Raw genomic sequence first — 18618 nt, forward strand, 5'->3', positions numbered from 1 at the left:
AGGCCTTCCCCAAAGGAGGCGATGTGGGTCTGTCGCTGGCTCTCCAGCCTGCAGGCAAGACCCCCGTTGCCTGGATTGAATTCCGCCCTGAATGTTTTACTTTCTATTTGCCTATTGTACATAACACATTTTGATGTTGTCTCAAGGAATTCAACAAACTTCTGATGATTCCACTCAAACAAATAATGCTGCCTCAAAGTACCAAATATTTAGGAACACTGCCTGTCAATACTATGTTGACTTTGTGGGGCCAATGAATCTATTCTATTCTAAAATTGAACAATCAATGAAAAAGACCGCTTTCCTTCCAGAATAAAGTGCAGCTTGTTTTGTGGAAAAAGACAATACAGCTGGAGCTGATAAAGGATAAGAGCAACATTCGCAAGCTAGGCTTCAAAAGCAGTTATCATATACGTAGAAGCAAGGCTGATTATCACGTTATCTTGCAGGATGTGCACTTTTAAAGCAATAATCTTGCTTGGAAATCTTTTGTGGAGTCATTGGGCTGAATTTTCTGCCTGCTGGGCAGGCGGGCCCGACCCAATCTCCAGTGGGCGGGGAGCCGATCCCCGCCAGAGAAGTGGGCTCTGCCGCCATTTTATGTGGGCGGGCCTTAACTGGCGTGACGTCCACCTGTGCGGGCGGGGGGGGGTGGAATTCCCCAAATGTGAGACTGCATTCTTTCGCGCATGTGCATGAAAGAGCACACATCTCCCTGAGGCTGAGTGCTGCCTCAGGGAGATCACTGAAAGTTTTAAAAACATTAAAAATAGAAAAAAAAATCCTTAACATGTCCCCCTCATGTGACAACATCACATGAGATGGGACATGTTCATAAATTTCACTAAAACCTTATTAAACTTTTTAAATCCCTACATGAAACCTCATCCCGCCGGTAGATGAGGTTTCATGTTTTCTCTATTCCCCGCCGGGGGTCCTGGCCTGCCCACCAACTTTAAGGTTGGATGGGCAGGTCCTTTAATTGTTTTAATGATCCTGTCAATGCCTCAATTGGCCATTGACAGGTCAGCAGACCCGCAGCTGATTTGGCTGTGCTCCCGCCTTCCTGAATATTTAAATGGGGCGGGATGATGTCAGGGGTTCCCCCCAATGTCATCCCGCATCATTTTACGCATCGGCAAGCTGACCCCGCCCCTTGCTCACCGACGGCAAAATTCAGCCCATTGAGTAATTTATGGCACAGAAGGTGGCCATTCAGCCCATTGGCCACAAATCTACAAATCAAAGATCATATACTTATGTTGACTATCCAGAGAAAAATTAACAGTGTTATACATTTCAAAACTACCAAAACATTAGAGCGGCAACTGAGTTACTGAATATGGATACAAATGATTATAATCACCATCGAATGCAAATTAAAATTGAGCCATTTCTCAGCAATTATCTCCATGCCATTCCATTCTTCACGGAGGGAGTTCTTATCTAGGTTACTCCTGCACTTGTTTGCTCTTGTCTTCTGTCTGGACACACACTGGTGTGCCTTTTTGTCATGAGGTGACAGTTCATAATGGAAGCCTCGGTGATGTTCCTTGCACCACTGGGGTGGAGAGTGATGCACAAAGCAGTGGCATCTAACAAATCACTGACACCCAAGCACGTGCTATTTCTCTGGATTGTTAGAACCTGTATTTCCCATTTATAATAAGTGAGCATTTACAGCACCCCACCCTACCCCCTTTTTTTCCTGATTTAAAGGAAATGCCTTTCAGCATTTGGCTTCATCTTGGCTCAATGTGTCTGATCTCCACCCATCCATTACAGGTGGATCGTCTTGGGTTTGTATGTGCACCAAGACAAAATAGTCGCCAAGAGGTTCAGGTTACAGGTCCAGGCCTGCAAAGAAGATCGCTCTGGCTATCAACTTCCCTAGTTCAAATTATGATTGACTTGAAACCTGGTAAGATATATTAGTGGCTTGGGAAAGAAACTTGAAAGAGGGTGGTTAAAAAACATCATGAAAGAAGAACAATTGAAGAACCTTGAAATGGGTCAGTGAGATGGTGAGCTATCTAGGTCAAGGCAGCATTGGTTTAATCATCAGTTTGTGCTGAGTTATCTGACCTCAGTGAGGGCAGTGGATGAGGCTACAATTAGCATCAGCAACCCTTGATTAGTAACAGGAAATTGGCCATGGGTCCCAGGCTATCCTGAAACCCTTCCAGAATTGTATGCGCAAAATTGTCAGATGATTACAGAATCAGGCTTTGCTGTGTTGGCTCCCTCCTATGGCCAAATAGCCTTCAGTCACTTATCATGAGGGCTCTCACATTCCGGGTGAGCTACTAAGGAAGTGCAACTCAGCAAAAAGTCACTGCTATTAGGAAGCAGAAGGGAGAAAATTGGTGGAAAAAGTAGTTTCCTAATTCATTAAAATAATATTCCCATCTCTTCTTCAGAAATTCCAACATAACTAAATTAGTTTACAACTTAATTTGTAGATTTTACAGTTACAATTGGTTAAATTGCATTGGGGAATGTCTAGGACATTTTAAACATTTTTTTATTACAATGGTGGCATAAGTGGTTCCGCAGTTTTGCCACGGCATCTGTGATGCATGCTAACAGTTCATTGCACTATAGGTTACAATTTTTTGTGAACTACATGCATACATTTTAGAATTCTGGAGGGCCAATTTCTGTAAATCAATATGGAAAAGAATTTTAAAATGCAGACCTGTGAACAGTTTAACTTCAAATTTAAAATATATTAAGGTAAATTAGCATATCCAGAATGTGTAAACTTTGTGATTATCTGAATCTGCTATTCTGTTTTTCTATTTTCTCTCTAGGGAATTTTTCCTATTGTTTATTGAAACAGTAATACAACTCTGGGGCTGGATTTATCCCTGAGTCCGCCACAATTTACTGGTGACTCAGAGATTGCATGGGGGCTGGATGGCTTTCCCACGCCTTCGGAACGACTGTCGACTTTGTCAACGACCTCCCTGGGGTGCCCAATCAAGGGGCCCTGCATTGGGTGGGGAGGGGGGTTCTGAAAACCACCCCGTGGCCCTTGCCTTTACTCACCTTTGGTCTTGGGCCCCACGATTAACTCTGATGGCTGCATTGCCACCAGCTGCCACCACTGACAGTATGAGAAGCTGTTGGTCTCTGATTGGCCAATAGTGGCCACATAAGTGCCTGAAGGGCAGTGGATTCCATCAGGCTTCCCCCATGGAACTGACGGGGGTTCCTTGCCAATTCACCGACTGGTGGGCATGACCCCTGTTGGCCCGATGAAACCCTGGCCACTGTAACACTGCGACTATAAAAGAAACTTCAAGCCAATGATTTTAAATTCTTCTCATGGTTCTGACCCACAGATGTTCCAAGCTCAGCAAAAATAGGAACACAATGTGGGCAACATTTACGAGTTTGATTGCAATAGTTGCACACGCAACACATGCCAGTTAAACCAATTCTGTTGCAGCACTCACAGTTTGACAACTAGCACGTGTTACATCTGCCTGTCTGGCCTTAGGAGGCATTTTCATACAATACTTTCAAAGTTGTTTTTGTGCATTTTGTAAATTTTAGTGTAGCTGTAGCACAAGAGTACAAGTTCCACATTGCAAGATGTCTTATGCATTACTGAAACTATAATTTATGGCTAAACTAAGCAATAAGTCCTGCAGAAAGATTTACACGATACAGTATTTCATTGATTTAATAGATTTTGAGAACTTTCGGCTTTGATATAAAAAGGATGATATCAGATCAGCCATCTATTATATCAAAAAGTAATACTGTAGACATGCATCTTTGACAGGCGAGTTAGATACTGGACATCTATCAAGTAAATTGACAGGAAACCTCACTCACTGTGAAATGAACCGGTTGAACTCTGCAGACCATTTTTCCGGGTATAACAAAGTAGGTGGCGGGTTTCTGAAAAACAAAAACAAAATCAGAGGCAAATAATAACATATTATTTTGTAAGATTAGATTTATTTGTTCATCTATATTTAAAAGCTGATCTTGTTTGAGTATAGAACTGCATACTTCTAACCATGCAGTCTTCACTCAACATAAACTGAGAAAAGTCACATTGTCAGTTACAGCACAGGAGGAGGCCATTTGGCCTATTGAGACTGTCAGCTTTCTATAGAGCAATCCAGTCAGTTCCACTCAGCTGCTCTGTCCCCACATTCCTGCAGGTTTATTTCCTTCAAGTGTCTATCCAATGATCAATTCTGCGATTGGACAGCATTTGCTGAGCAATTCTGAATGCGCTAATGGCTACACTAACAACCAATTTAAGATAATCAGTCAAGCTCATGATATGGCTCATTTATGCTCGTTAGAAGCAACATACACTCATACGCAGCGAACCGTTCTCTGCAAACAACTCATTGGAGTTTTGAAGAATAAGAGATGATCTTATTAAAACATAAAAAGATTCTGAGGGGGCTTGAGAAGGCAGATGCTGAGAAGATGGTTTCTCTCATGGAGGAATCTAGAACCAGGGGCGCAGTTTCAAAAAAGAGGTCTTCCATTTAAAATGGAGATGAGGAGGAATTTCTTCTCTCAGAGTGCTGTTGGTCTTTGGAATTATATTCCCCAGGCAGCAGTGGAGGTTGGGGCATTGAATATATTCAAGGTTGATTTAAACAGATTTTTGATCTACAAGGAAGTCAAGAGCTACAGAGGCGGGCAGAAAACCAAAATTAGATCAGCCACGATGTTATTGAATGGTGGAAAAGGTCGAGGGGCCAAGTGCCTTACTCCTGCACCTATTTCTTATGTTTGTATGCAATAGAACCCAAATGAGCAAGTCCAAAGACTTTAGGAGCAGACAGGCATAAACATGTCTTTAGGACACCTAAGTATGATTGGGGTACAACTTGAGTTTATCTTGCTAAACCATACAACTTGCCAGAGTATCTTCCTGCTATTTATGCCTCTAAAACCACCTTACTCATTGAGACTTTTGGCATGTAGTGTAATCTGGATCAGATGGTATAATCCCTGGCAGTTTTCTTATCCCCTCCAGTTTCAGTTAGTAAGTTAACCACTCACAGTACACTTGAGTAACATGCATTTGATTGGTTCAAGTATCTGATTACTGACCTTGCCAAAGAGGCTGAATTTGGTTTTAAGTCTCCATTGTAATTATTTGGGGCAACCGCAAACCCAAAGAGACCACGCCCTGTACCAAGAAGGATAACCACTACTTTGGTTGTTAAACAACCAAGGAATATGAATTTGATTCCTCATCAGTGAACAACAGAGATTCTTTGAACAGAATGGGTGAATAGTACAACTCACCATAAGAGGCACAAGTACATTGCCACTGATGACAACATACTCACTAACCATATCCCATTGAAGCAGGTGGTTCTACCAGTTGTAGATATGGAGGTTAAGTAGAAGATGCATGCTTCTCTGCAACTCAAGCGTGGGATCTCTTGCCCAGTCGCCACATAATGCTTTTAAGCAGTTGTCATCCAAGAGTTAAAATTTTGACTAGGCATTCAGCATTTGCTTTCAGCACAGTTGAAGAACCTAAACAGGTCTGTTGTGCCAGCCATGTCAACATAACAGGCTTATTAAAGATCTGCATGTTCAGTGTAACACACAGTGCTCTCCCCCTCTCTCTTTGCAATGTTTTCTTCTTTGCCCTACAAACTCACCCAAAGCTTGGTTCTGAATGTTGCAAATTAATCAGAAGCCCTACCATTGCATGCCTTTGAATGATAAACCATGAAAGGGAATATACATGTTAGTATATTCCAATCAACACACTCATGGTTCCCTTGAACTGTGAAAGGCCATAAATACTGCACTTGCAAGTCCTTAAGAGTAATATTATGTTCCCTGGAGAGTTTCACTGCACATTCCAAATGACTGCCTTTGTTTCATTATAGTTTTCCTGTAGGACAAAGACATTTGTGTGATTGTTACATTGAAATTATAGCACAAAAACAGGTCATTCAAACAAACAGGTTTGTGCTCCACATGAGCCTCCTTCCACTTGATCACATAGAATTTATATATACCTCTTATTAAAAATCTTGTATATAACACACTTTCAGGATACATTAACCTAATTTCTTGTGTCATGCAGTTATAATGGTAGCTCGTGTCAAATTGGCACAATGGGAAAACCCTATGACAAAACTCTATAATGTGAAAACTCTTATTAACTTTCACCATTATAGATTCTTGGTGAACCAGCTGAATCAAAGTACTTTTTTGAACACTATTCAAAAAGGTTACAGAGTGAGATTTGAAAAAAGCTTAAGGTTTAATTCTTACTGTGCTTATTTTAAACTTGTGTGAATTTTGGGAGAGAAATATAACAGGACTGATTGCACACCTGTTAATGCTTGAGTTGATGTCTGAAATACATTATTTCAGAAAACTTGTTTGTCTGAGATTAGGAAAAGATTTCTTTCTCCAGCCTAACTGGAGTTCTTTTAGCAAACAAAATAGTTGCATTTAGAAGAGGGAAAAACTCTGTCACTTGATTATTACCTATGTTTTATTGATAGCTAGGAGCTAGGATTATTCTAATTACTGATAGCCTTGAGAGAAAAAACCTAAACAAATATACAGAGTAAAAATGAGTACGACTACACAAGAGAGCGAGCAAGTGATTTTCCTTAATCAAATGGGTTTTAAAAAGATAATAAATTTTTAAAGCTTACAGCCCTAATGATCTCTGATTATTAACTGTTTCCATAATTGTTAAAATGAGCAAGAATCAGACACAAAAGGAGTGGGTGGAGAAGAGTGGCACGTAAGGGAGAGGGCACGTACGCGAGGGAGAAAGGGCAAGAAAAAGGAAGGAAGAGGAAGGAAAAGCAAAAGTGAAAGTGAAAGAGCAAGAGTGAAAGTGGAAAAGCAAGAGAAAGGGGAGAGGAAAAAAAAGAAAGAGAGAAAGGATGAGAGACATCCACGAACCAAGCAGATTTAATGTTTGCAGAAAATGGTAGTGTATCTTCCTTTAACAAACTCCAAGTCTACCTCAATGCTGTGAAACACCAGGTAACACATCCCAGCTCTAACAAAACCCAGGACTGGCCCTTATTACAGCTGAATCCCATTCTCCCTACCTTGAAATAATTTATTAAATATACATCATTCTATCGCAAAGTATCTGTTTTTGGCTATCTCTGTGAAGAGCCTTGGGATGCTAGATAAATGTAAGTTATTTTATGAAGCGTTATATAGCATCTACAATGTACTCACATCCAAGGCTCTCTCAGAAGCAAAATCAAACAAAAGTAGATATCAAGATACAGGAGGAGATATAAGGGAATAGCTAAAAACTCAGGCCAAAAGTTGAGTTGTAAGGAAGGCCTAAAAGGAGGGAGGTGGAGAGACCTTGCAGGGAATTTCCAGCATATTAGTATTTCAGAAATGTTCAAGTTTACATTTCTTGGATCTGATGCAGTAATGGCAACCATACTAGGGAGAATGGTGGAATGGGAAGTTAAGCTATTGAGGTGGGGGGCTGGTGGGAAACAAGGGTGTCAAATGCAGCAATCATACTTTCTCCAGGAAAAGACAGACAGATTTGAACTTAAGTAGCAGCTTTCATGACTTCAGCACATCCTAAAAGATACTTGATTAGCTATAAAGCTCTAAGTGCAGTTGTTGTTGTATTGCAGGAAACACAGTAGCAAATTTTTCACATCACAATGCTGAAGGAAACAACTCTACATTTTGGATAAATGGTGTGATGTAAAAAAATATTAACTTAAACTTGAAAAACTTCAAAACATTTTGTAACATTTTACCAAACTCTTCAAACGTTTCAACAAGTACTTTGGTTATCATGTCAGAAATGTAAAACTATGGTCAAAGTGTCTGATAAAATACTCAAATAAATCCCATTGCCACTTGACATCAAGACAAAAATGTTATTGAAAATCAACATAAGTCATTGCTACAGGAATGTTTTGAAAATTATGCTCAACTCTGGGCATCACATGGGTGGAGTAGTGGTAATGTCAGTGAACTAGTAAGTTGGAGACCCAGGCTAGTGCTCTGGGGACAGGCATTCACCACGACAGCTTGTGGAATTTAAATTCAATGAATAAAATCTGGAACATATTTAAAAAAATAAGCTCGCCTCAGCAATGGTGACCATGAAATCATTGCTGACTGTCATATCTGCTTCACAAAAGTCCTTTAGGGGAGAAAATCTATTGTCCTTACCTGGTCTGGCCTACATGTGACTCCAGACCCACAGCAATGTGGTTGACTCTTAAATGCCCTCTGAAATGGCCTAGCAAGCCATTCAGTTGTATCAAGTCACTCCAAAGTCTAAAAAGAACCGAGGCACCAGAAACAACAATGGGAAAGCCAGTCCTGTCAACTCTGCAAAGTCATCCTTGTTAACAGCTGGGGCTTAGTGTCAAAATTAGACAAGCCATCCCACAACAGTCTGACATAGTCATAGTCACCAAATCATACCTTACAGACAATGTCCCAGACACCACCATTCCTGGGTATGTCCTCTCCCACCAGCAGGATAGACCCACCAGAGGTGGCAGCATAGTGGTATACAGTCGGGAGGGAGCTGCCCTAGGAGTCGTCAACATCGACACCAACCCCGTGAGGTCTCATGGCATCAAGTCAAGCATGCTGAAGGAAATTTCCTAATGATTACAACCTTCAGCCCTCCGTTCAGCTGATGAATCAGTACTCCATTTTGAACACCAATTGGAGGAGTGTGGGTGGCAAGGGCACAGAATGTACTTTGGGTGGGGGGCTTCAATGTCCATCACCAAGAGTGGCTTGGTAGCACCACTATTGACCAAACTGGCCAAGTCTTAAAGATATAGCTGCTAGACTGGGTCTGCAGCAGGTGGTGAGGGAATCAAGAGGGAAAAACCTACTTGATCTCTTCCTCACAATCTGCCTATCGCAGATGCATCTGTCCACGACAGTATTGATAGGAGTGATCACCGCACAGTCCTTGTGGAGACAAAGTCCCATCTTCACACTTAGGATACTCTCCATTGTGTTGTGTGGCACTACCACCATGCTAAATGGGATAGATTTTGAACTGGTCTAGCAACTCAAAACTGGGCATCCATGAGGTGCTGTGGGCCAGCTGCATCAGAATTGTATTCAAACACAATCTGTAGCCTCGTGGCTCAGCATATCCTCCACTCTACCATTACCAACAAGCCATGGGATCAACCCTGGTTCAATGAAGAGTGCAGGAGGGCATGCCAGGAGCAGCACCAGGCATATGTAAAAATGAGGTGTCAACCTAGTGAAGCTACAACTCAGGACTACTTATGTACTAAACAGTGGAAGCAGCATGGGCTAGATAGAGCTAGGTGATCCCACAATCAATAGATCAAATCTAAGTGCTGCAATCCTGTCACATTCAGAACTAAATGGTGGTGGACAATTAAACAACTAACTGGAGGAGGAGGCTTAACAAACATCTCCATCTTCAATGATGGTAGAGTCCTGCTCATCATAGCAAAAGACACGGCTAAATCATTCACAAACATCTTCAGCTAGAAATGCTGAGTGTGTGATCTACCTCAACCTCCTCCTCAGATGTCCAGCATCACACATGCCAGGCTTCACCCAATTCAATTCACTCCACGTGATATCAAGAAATGGCTGAAGGCATTAGATACTGCAAAAGATTTGGGCCCAGACAACGTTCCAGCAATAGGACTGAAGAGTTGTACCTCAGAACTAGCCATGACCCTATTCAAGCAGTTCCAGTGCAGCTACAACAATGGCATTTACCCAGCAATGTGAAAAATTGTCCTATCCATAAAAAGCAGGACAAATCCAAACCAGTCAATTACTGCCCCATCAGTCTACTCTCGATCATCAGTAAAGTGATGGAAGGGTTAACTGACAGTGCTATGAAGATGCACTCACTCAGCAATAACCTGCTCACAGATGCTCAGTTTGGGTTCCGCTGAGGGCACTCAGCTCCTGACCTCATCATAGCCTTGGTGCAAACAAGGTCAAAAGAACTGAATTCAAGAGGTGGGGATGAGAGTGACTGCCTTAGACATCAAGGCACCATTTGATCCAGTGTGGCATCAAGTAGCCCAAGCAAAACTGAAGTCAATGGGAATCAGGGGCAAAAATCTCCATTGGTTGGAGTCATGCCTAGCACAAAGAAGGATGATAAAAGCAAAAAACTGCGGATGATGGAAATCCAAAACAAAAATAAAAATACCTGGAAAAACTCAGCAGGTCTGGCAGCATCTGCGGAGAGGAATACAGTTAACGTTTCAACAGAACTAAGGAAAAATAGAAGAGAGGTGAAATGTAAGCTGGTTTAAGGGGGGGTGGGACAAATAGAGCTGGATAGAGGGCCAGTGATAGGTGGAGATAACCAAAAGATGTAGATAGAACGACAAAGAGATGTTGAAGGTGGTGATATTATCTAACGAATGTGCTAATTAAGGGTAGAAAGCAGGACAAGCAAGGTACAGATAGTCTTAGTGGGGGTGGGGTGGGGTGGGGAATCGAAAAAGGCTAAACGGTAGAGATAAAACAATGGATGGAAATACATTTAAAAATAATGGAAATAGGTGGGAAAAGAAAAATCTATATAAATTATTGAGAAAAAAAGGGGGGATCAGAAGGAGGGTGGGGATGGAGGAGAGAGTTCATGATCTAAAATTGTTGAACTCAATATTCAGTCCAGAAGGCTGTAAAGTGCCTAGTCAGAAGATGAGGTGCTGTTCCTCCAGTTTGCATCGAACTTCACTGGAACAATGCAGCAGGCCAAGGATGGACATGTGGGCATGAGAGCAGGGTGGAGTGTTGAAATGGCAAGCAACAGGGAGGTCTGGGTAATGCGGACAGAACAAAGGTGTTCTGCAAAGCGGTCACCCAATCTGCGTTTGGTCTCTCCAATGTAGAAGAAATCGCATTGGGAGCAACAAATGCAGTAGACTAAATTGAGGGAAGTGCAAGTGAAATGCTGCTTCACTTGAAAGGATTGTTTGGGCCCTTGGGCAATGAGGATAGGGGTAAGTAAAGGGGCAGGTGTTGCACCTTCTGCGGTTGCATGGGAAGGTGCCGTGGGAGGAGGTTGAGGTGTAGGGGGTGATGGAGGAGTGGACCAGGGTGTCCCGGAGGGAATGATCCCTACGGAATGCCAACAGGGGGAGTGAAGGGAAGATGTGTTTGGTGGTGGCATCATGATGGAGTTGGCGGAAATGGCGGAGGATAATCCTTTGAATGCGGAGGCTGGTGGGGTGATAAGTGAGGTCAAGGGGGACCCTATCATGTTTCTGGGAGGGAGAGGAAGGTGTGAGGGTGGATGCGCGGGAGGTGGGCCAGACACAGTGGAGGGCCCTGTCAACTACTGTGGGTGAAAAACCTCGGTTAAGGAAGAAGGAAGACATGTCAGAGGAACTGTTTTTGAAAGTGGCATCATCAGAACAGATGCGACGGAGGCAAAGGAACTGAGAGAATGGGATGGAGTCCTTACAGGAAGCGGGGTGTGAGGAGCTGTAGTTGAGGTAGCTGTGGGAGTCGGTAGACCTGTAATGGATATTGGTGGACAGTCTATCACCAGAAATTGAGACAGAGAGGTCAAGGAAGGGAAGGGAAGTGTCAGAATGGACCATGTGAAAATGATGGAGGGGTGGAAATTGGAGGCAAAATTAATCAATTTTTCCAGGTCCAGACGAGAGCGTGAAGCAGCACCGAAGCAATCATCAATGTACTGGAGAAAGAGTTGTGGGAGGGGGCCGGAGTAGGACTGGAACAAGGAATGTTCCACATACTCCATAAAGAGACAGGCGTAGCTGGGGCCCATCCAGGTACCCATAGCCACACCTTTTATTTGGAGGGAGGGAGAGGAGTTTAAGGAGAAATTGTTCTGTGAGAACAAGTTCAGCCAGACGGAGGAGAGTAGTGGTGGATGGGGATTGTTCGGGTCTCTGTTCAAGGAAGAAGCGGAGAGCATCCAGACCATACCGGTGGGGGATGGAGGTGTAGAGGGACTGGACATCCATGGTGAAGAGGAGGCGGTTGGGGGCAGGGAACTGGAAATTGTTGATATGATGTAGGGTGTCAGAGGAATCACAGATGTAGATGGGAAGGGATTGGACAAGGGGAGAGAGAAAGGAGTCAAGATAGCAAGAAATGCGTTCCGTGGGGCAGGAACAGGCTGACACAATCGGTCTGCCAGGACAGTCCTGTTTGTGGATTTTGGATAGGAGGTAGAAGCGGGCCTTCTGAGGTTGGGAGACTATCAGGTAGGAAGCTGTGGAAGGAAGATCTCCAGAGGAGATGAGGTCAGTAACAGTCCTGGAAACAATGGCTTGATGTTCAGTGGTGGGGTCATGGTCCAGGGGGAGGTAGGAGGAAGTGTCTGCGAGTTGACGCTCAGCCTCTGTGAGGTAGAGGTCAGTGTGCCAGACAACAATAGCACCACCCTTGTCAGCAGGTTTGATGACAATGTCAGGGTTGGACCTGAGAGAACAGAGTGCAGCAAGTTCAAAGAGAGACAAGTTCTGTTGAAGAGTCATATGGACTCGAAACGTTAACTGTGTTCCTCTCCGCAGATGCTGCCAGACCTGCTGAGTTTTTCCAGTTATTTTAATTTTTGTTTTACAAAGAAGGATGAAGTGGTTTTTGGAGGCAAATCATCTCAGTCCCAGGATATTGCTGCAGGAGTTCCTCAGGGCCACTTCCTATGCCCAACTATCTTCAGCTGCTTCATCAATGACCTTCTCCTCATCATAAGGCCAGAAGCGGGGATGTTCACTGATGACTGCACAATGTTCAGCACCATTCTCAACTCCTCAGATACTGAAGAAGTCAGTGTCCGCATGCAGCAAAACCCAATCAACATCCAGGCTTGGGCTGAAAAGTGGCAAGTAACATTTATGCCATACAAGTGCCAATCAATGACCATTCCCAATAAGAGAGAATCTAACCATCTCCCCTTGACATTCAATAACATTACCATCGCTGAATTCCCCACCAGCAACATCTTTGGGATTACGATTGACAAGAAACTGAACTGGACCAGCTGCATAAATACTGTGGCTACAAGAGCAGGCCAGAGTTGGAAATCCTGGGATGAGTAACTCACCTCTTGGCTCTCCAAACAAGTCAAGAGTGTGATGGAATATTCTCCACTTGCTTGGATGAGTACAGCTCCAACAACACTCAAGATGTTCAACACCATCCAGGACAAAGCAGCCCGCTTGATTGACACCCCATCCACTGCCTAAAACATTCACTCCCTCAACCACTGATGCACAGTGGCATCATGGGTACTCTTTACAAGATGCACTGCAGCAACTCACTAAGGCTCCTTCGACAACACCTTCCAAACCCGTGACCTCTACACGTGACCTCTACAACAAGAGCAAGCAGTGCTTGGAAGCACCACCACCTGTAAGTTCTGCTCGAAGCCACACATCATCCTGGCTTGGGACTACATCACTGCTCCTTCACTGTCACTGGGCCAAAATCCAGCAAGTCCCTTCCTAACAGCACTGTGGTGTACCTACACCACATGGACTGCAGCAGTTCAAGAAGGTGACTCACCACCACCTTCTCAAGGGCAATTAGGGATAGGCAATAAATGCTGGCCTAGCTAGGGAAGCCCATATCCCATGAACGGATAAATTAAAAAAAAATTCCAAAGGACATTGATACATAGGGTAATTCAGGCTAGAGTGAGATTAATAATTATAGCTAGTTAAAAGCTATTAAGTTATGAAGAGATCTCACAGAATGAACTTGTTTTCATTGTGGTAAAAAATGTTGTAAAGTGTTGGATACCATTCAGCAGGTCTTAATGAAGAATTTTTAGTTTTAAGTAGATTACCTGTATGTATTCATTAACAAGAAGAACTGTGTACATATGAGGAGCTAAGACCTCACACTGTATATTTCTATAAAATGTATGTCAATTAGCTTATCGCTATTACTAAAAATTTTAAAACTGAACAAAGACCTTTAAAATGGCTGAAACTATGTCTGTCTGTGACCCCCGAACAAAAGAAGCCACTTGGCAGTTTTAGGAAAACCCACGCCTCATTATCTCTGAGGAGCCACTAATAGCCCCCTGTAGAGTGTACTGCCCAACATCAAAGGCCACCTGCATTTAATAACGCAGGTTGGCCAGAAGGACGTAGGTCACCTGCTAAGGCAAAGGCCTCACAACCTTCCTTTCAATTCCTAATGGCTGAGATATTTAACGGTCATTGGAATCCAGACAATGAATACACATCCCTTGTCAACGTTGGTGGAGAAGTGGGAGTCATGTGACATGGGCCACTGCTTGTGAAACAAGTAATATTGCCTTGACCAACTGATGAGCTCAGTTTGCTGCTTACCATCTGACTAGCAGCTTCACAGAAAAGGAGCTCTGCCCAGGTTGAACACCTGGCTCCCATCTACCCCGCTTCTGATGGAAAACCTACAAAACTGATTCACCTTTGCATGCCTATCTCATTGTGTGAAGTCAACACCACCGGAAAAGTGAATTATCCAGCTTCAGTTTCCAGCCTGTTGATCTCAGTGAAAGAATACCTCATTGGGCTTTGATTCTGGACACTGGAACTCAGGTGAACCAATATTTAGTTTCTCTGTGGTCTCTGTACTGTAAAACCTTCTTTTCTCTGTCCCACTCTTCACTATCTGAGTATGGAGGTGATGCTGCGACCCTCTTTCATGTTTTGAATGTGTGCAATCAACTAACCCTTTTTAGTTCATCCTATCTAGAGTTTGCTGTGGGATTATTAATAGAAAATTGGATCACACAAAAACCAAGGGGTTGGGAAACACACCACTGCTTATTAAGAGGGGAAAAAAATCAAAACACTTTTCTGCTTACGGACAGGTGTTAACAGGTGAAATTAGTGCTGTTTAAATTAACCCCCATCCTCTCCAGAACAACGTATATGCAGTAAAGGGTTCAAGCTGGGAGCTGTCTCCAAGCTTGCTTGTGCACACAGTCCTGTCCAACAGTAGCCTGAGCCCTATGTGCGGGTCATGTGTTCTCTTAAATAACGGCATGGGTGGTACTGTACACAGTCCCACATTAACCCTATATGTGCCAGACCCTTATAATACAAAAAAACTTAGCATAGCTAATGTACTGAAAAGGTGTGTGGAGTGAATAATGTAGTTTAAAATTCCTGATTACATCAATGTTTAAATGGCGAACAAATGCAAAATGTATTCTATTACTACGTGAAAAAGGTTACAATTAAGACAAGTCAATATTTAATTCCTTTAATACCAATCTAGATTAAAACCTTGTGAAAAATGGAACAGGCAATTGTCATAAGTGACCAATAAAATACTCTGGATCGTGATGTATTTTGTGCTTCTGGACCCGTGGAAATGTCAGCTGTGGAACAAAGTGGTAAGGGACATCCCAGGGCTTCAATAAATTACCTTAAGGGATCAGACAGAAATTTCACAGACTATCATTTACCTGTAATTCTTTACCTTCCTTAAAAGATTATGGTCCATATTTTCTGGTTCCTGCATCTGGATGTATTGGATTGCCTGAGGACACCAGTAAAGGAGCCTGCTCAATTTGCTTTTCATTAATTTCAAGGGAAGGAATTTTGGGTGGTCTCCTTTATGGAAGAGTAATCCTTCCAAACTAATTTTCTTCCATGTGCTGCAGGCAAGCAGTCTAATATATCCAAGCACATGAATAAGAAAGTCTATCCATATCTGTTGGAATCAATTGTTGTGTAAATTGTATGTTTTCTAGAAAGAATAAGCTTGATGGCATCAAAGACCAGACTTGATTTCAGACTTTTGTTTTTAATCTGTCAACAACAACCATACCTGAATTATCAAGTTCTAGCTATAACTAAGCCAATTTCTTTATTTATTATCAGCCTGAAAGGCAAAGCTAAAATTTATGATTGGCAAAGCAGTTCAAACAGTTGTATAGGTATTTATGTCGAGTATTGGCCCCTAATCGACCATTCTTGTCCTGCAACTACTGTATAAATTACCTGACTCGGGGATTTCTGACGGGGTCAGCCTCCTCCAATTTCAATGAACACAAACGCCAATACTCTACTTACACTGTCATATCAATAACCCAGGAATTTCCAGGCCATGATACTAAGATTACAAACGTGGGACAATTGCAAACATTTAGTTGAATTAATTGTTCACATTAATAATTAAACTAACTTTACATAGAAGGTCATAACCAGGCAGAAATTCAATATTATAATATCCTCATAACTATTTTGAAAACAGATGTATATTGTCACAAATATTTCATTCCCATGCATTTCAAAAATTGTGAATGGAGAAATCTGCCAGGAACACAATGAGACAAGTTAATAAAAACAGGAAACAGTATTATAAAACTTCCTGATATTTTATGTGAATTCACACGACAACAACTTACATTTATACAGTACATATAATAGAGTAAAACATCCCTAGGTGCTTAACAAAAGTGACATCAATAAAAAAAATGTACACAGAAGGGCATACCAGGACAGATGATCAAAAGCATGATCAAAGAGGTAGGTTTTAAGGAGCATCTTTAAATATGTCTACTGCAAAGTCTGAATTTTGTTTTGCTTGCAGCTAAAATGGGTTTTATTTTTACCTTGCTATAATGCATCCACACCAGCCTTGAAAACTATGCAAGTATATCTCAACTGTAAGAGCAATCATCAATTAAGACAGTAGAAGATGTTTTCTGAATTACAGCCTGTAAGTGAGACAGACCTATTTCACACTTGCTCGTTAAATTAAACAAGCTAGAGTGTGGAAGCCACAATGCCCAACTATGCACATATTATAAAGCATCACTGAATAAATACTGTCATCTGGAAAAAGCATAGATTAATCAAGCAAGCTTCAGTATATGCTTGAAACCAATATAGTTTCCCAATCTACAGGAAAGCAAGAATTTAGATTCATCTAGAAGATAAATCAGAAAATTAACAAATCACAATAATATAAGAGTTACAAAAAATATCAAATTACATGCACTCCTTTTGCATTATAAATTACAGGATAACAGGATGGGGATTTCCTGTTCATAAATGTTTCTGTAAGCATGCAGAAGAATTCTTCCACTAATATTTTACCAGAAAATGGATCAACTGTTGTCACTGATATTGATGAAATAAACATTCTTGCTCATACATCCAGGACATAATTCACTGAACATTGCAAAATGGCATAGAAGAGTTTGGTTTAATAAAGTGGCTGAATTCCCCTCCTTCACCTGTTTCTAGGAGGTGCCCTAGGCCATGGAGGGAATTTTTACTTACCTGATCTGCAGGGCCTCAGTGTGTCAGAATGAAAGGTTGGACCTCCACTCAGGCAGAGAGCCTCCTAGGCGCGGGTTGGTTATCCGCCAAACTTCCGTCCTCAGCCAGAAACAGGTTGGTTTGTGTTAGAAAACATGTTTTTCACCTGACCCAAACCCACTATTTTTTTAAGGTTAAACTTCATCCCAATTCAGTGTAAGGGATATTAAGGGCCTGTTTGCATTGGACCAGAGGTGCTGCAGTGTTGAAGACCACAAGGTACGCAGAGCAAGCTGGGCCTCAAAGTTTTTGAAAAGTATATACAAGGGACTGCACACAGGGAATTCAGTCTAAATATGGGCAGAATTTTGCCCTTGGTGGGTGGGTGGGCCCCACCAGCTCGGTGGCGGGCGGGCAGCCGATCACCACCGCCAAAGCGGGCTCCGACTCCATTTTAAGTGGGCGTGTCAACTAAGGCCCGCCCAGCGGGCTGCCTGACAGGAAGTTCTATGCACTTCCTGTGCAGGGGGGGGAGGGGGGTGGGATTCCCCAACTGTCAAAGTGCGTTCTTTCACGTGCACATCTCCCTGAGACTAAGTGCTGTCTTGGGGAGATTACTGACAATCTAAAAAAACTTTAAAAATAGAAAAATATTAAAATTATTAACATGTCCCCCCTCATGTGACAATGTCACACGAGATGGGACATGTTAATAAATATGACTTAAACTTTAATAAACTTTTTAAAAACAGACATGAAACCTCATCCCGCCAGTGGATGAGGTTTCATGTTTTTTCAGAAGCCCACTGGGGCTCCTGGCCTGCCCACCAGCCTTAAGGTTGGATGGGCAGGGCCTTTAATTTTCTTAATTTTCCTGTCAATGGTCTCAATTAGCCATTAACAGGTCGGCGGGTGGACAGCTGATTTGGCTGTCCGCTCACCTTCCTGAATATTTAAATGGGGCGGGATGACGTTGGGGGTTCTGCCTAACGTCATCCTGCGTCATTTACACGTTGGCAAGCAGGCCCCGCCCCCAACTCACCAATGGAAAAATTCTAGCCATTGTCTTCAACTAAAACAAGGTTAGAATCCAGGCAGCTTTGGATTAGGGCATACAGATGTAATTCAATCCACATTGTTAGAAAGAGAGATAATTTAAGTAATTTATATGTGTATTTGGGTGTGTTAAGAATAAGGTATATCTTTAATGTCTAAGTTTGGTTTGTATTTCTGTATTTGCCTGTTAAGAAAAGGAGTAGTTGAGTTTTACTTTCACTTTAAAAAGTGCCTGCATTCTAATGAGATTTTTGCAACTCTTGAAGGGAGTAAAACAAACAAGGCTAGAAAAAAAACCTGTGCTGTTGCCTAGCAACCAGAG

The 18618-nt window shown here is 42.3% G+C and overlaps 1 protein-coding gene across 17 annotated transcripts in view; it reads right to left on the bottom strand.

Moving 5' to 3' along the window:
- The window catches only part of myo3b (myosin IIIB), a 661003-nt gene that overhangs the window by 476281 nt on the left and 166104 nt on the right, over positions 1–18618 (bottom strand). For all 17 annotated transcript variants that reach the window (XR_005944587.1, XR_005944588.1, XM_041201000.1 and 14 more), the window contains one exon: positions 3847–3912. Coding sequence is in view for 15 of the 17 variants with exons in the window: in XM_041201000.1 (XP_041056934.1) it covers positions 3847–3912 (66 nt within the window). In the remaining 2 variants the exon portion in view is untranslated. The remainder of the gene's footprint in view (positions 1–3846; positions 3913–18618) is intronic.

The sequence above is a fragment of the Carcharodon carcharias genome, chromosome 12, assembly GCF_017639515.1.
Source record: "Carcharodon carcharias isolate sCarCar2 chromosome 12, sCarCar2.pri, whole genome shotgun sequence".
Taxonomy (NCBI): Eukaryota; Metazoa; Chordata; class Chondrichthyes; order Lamniformes; family Lamnidae; genus Carcharodon; species Carcharodon carcharias.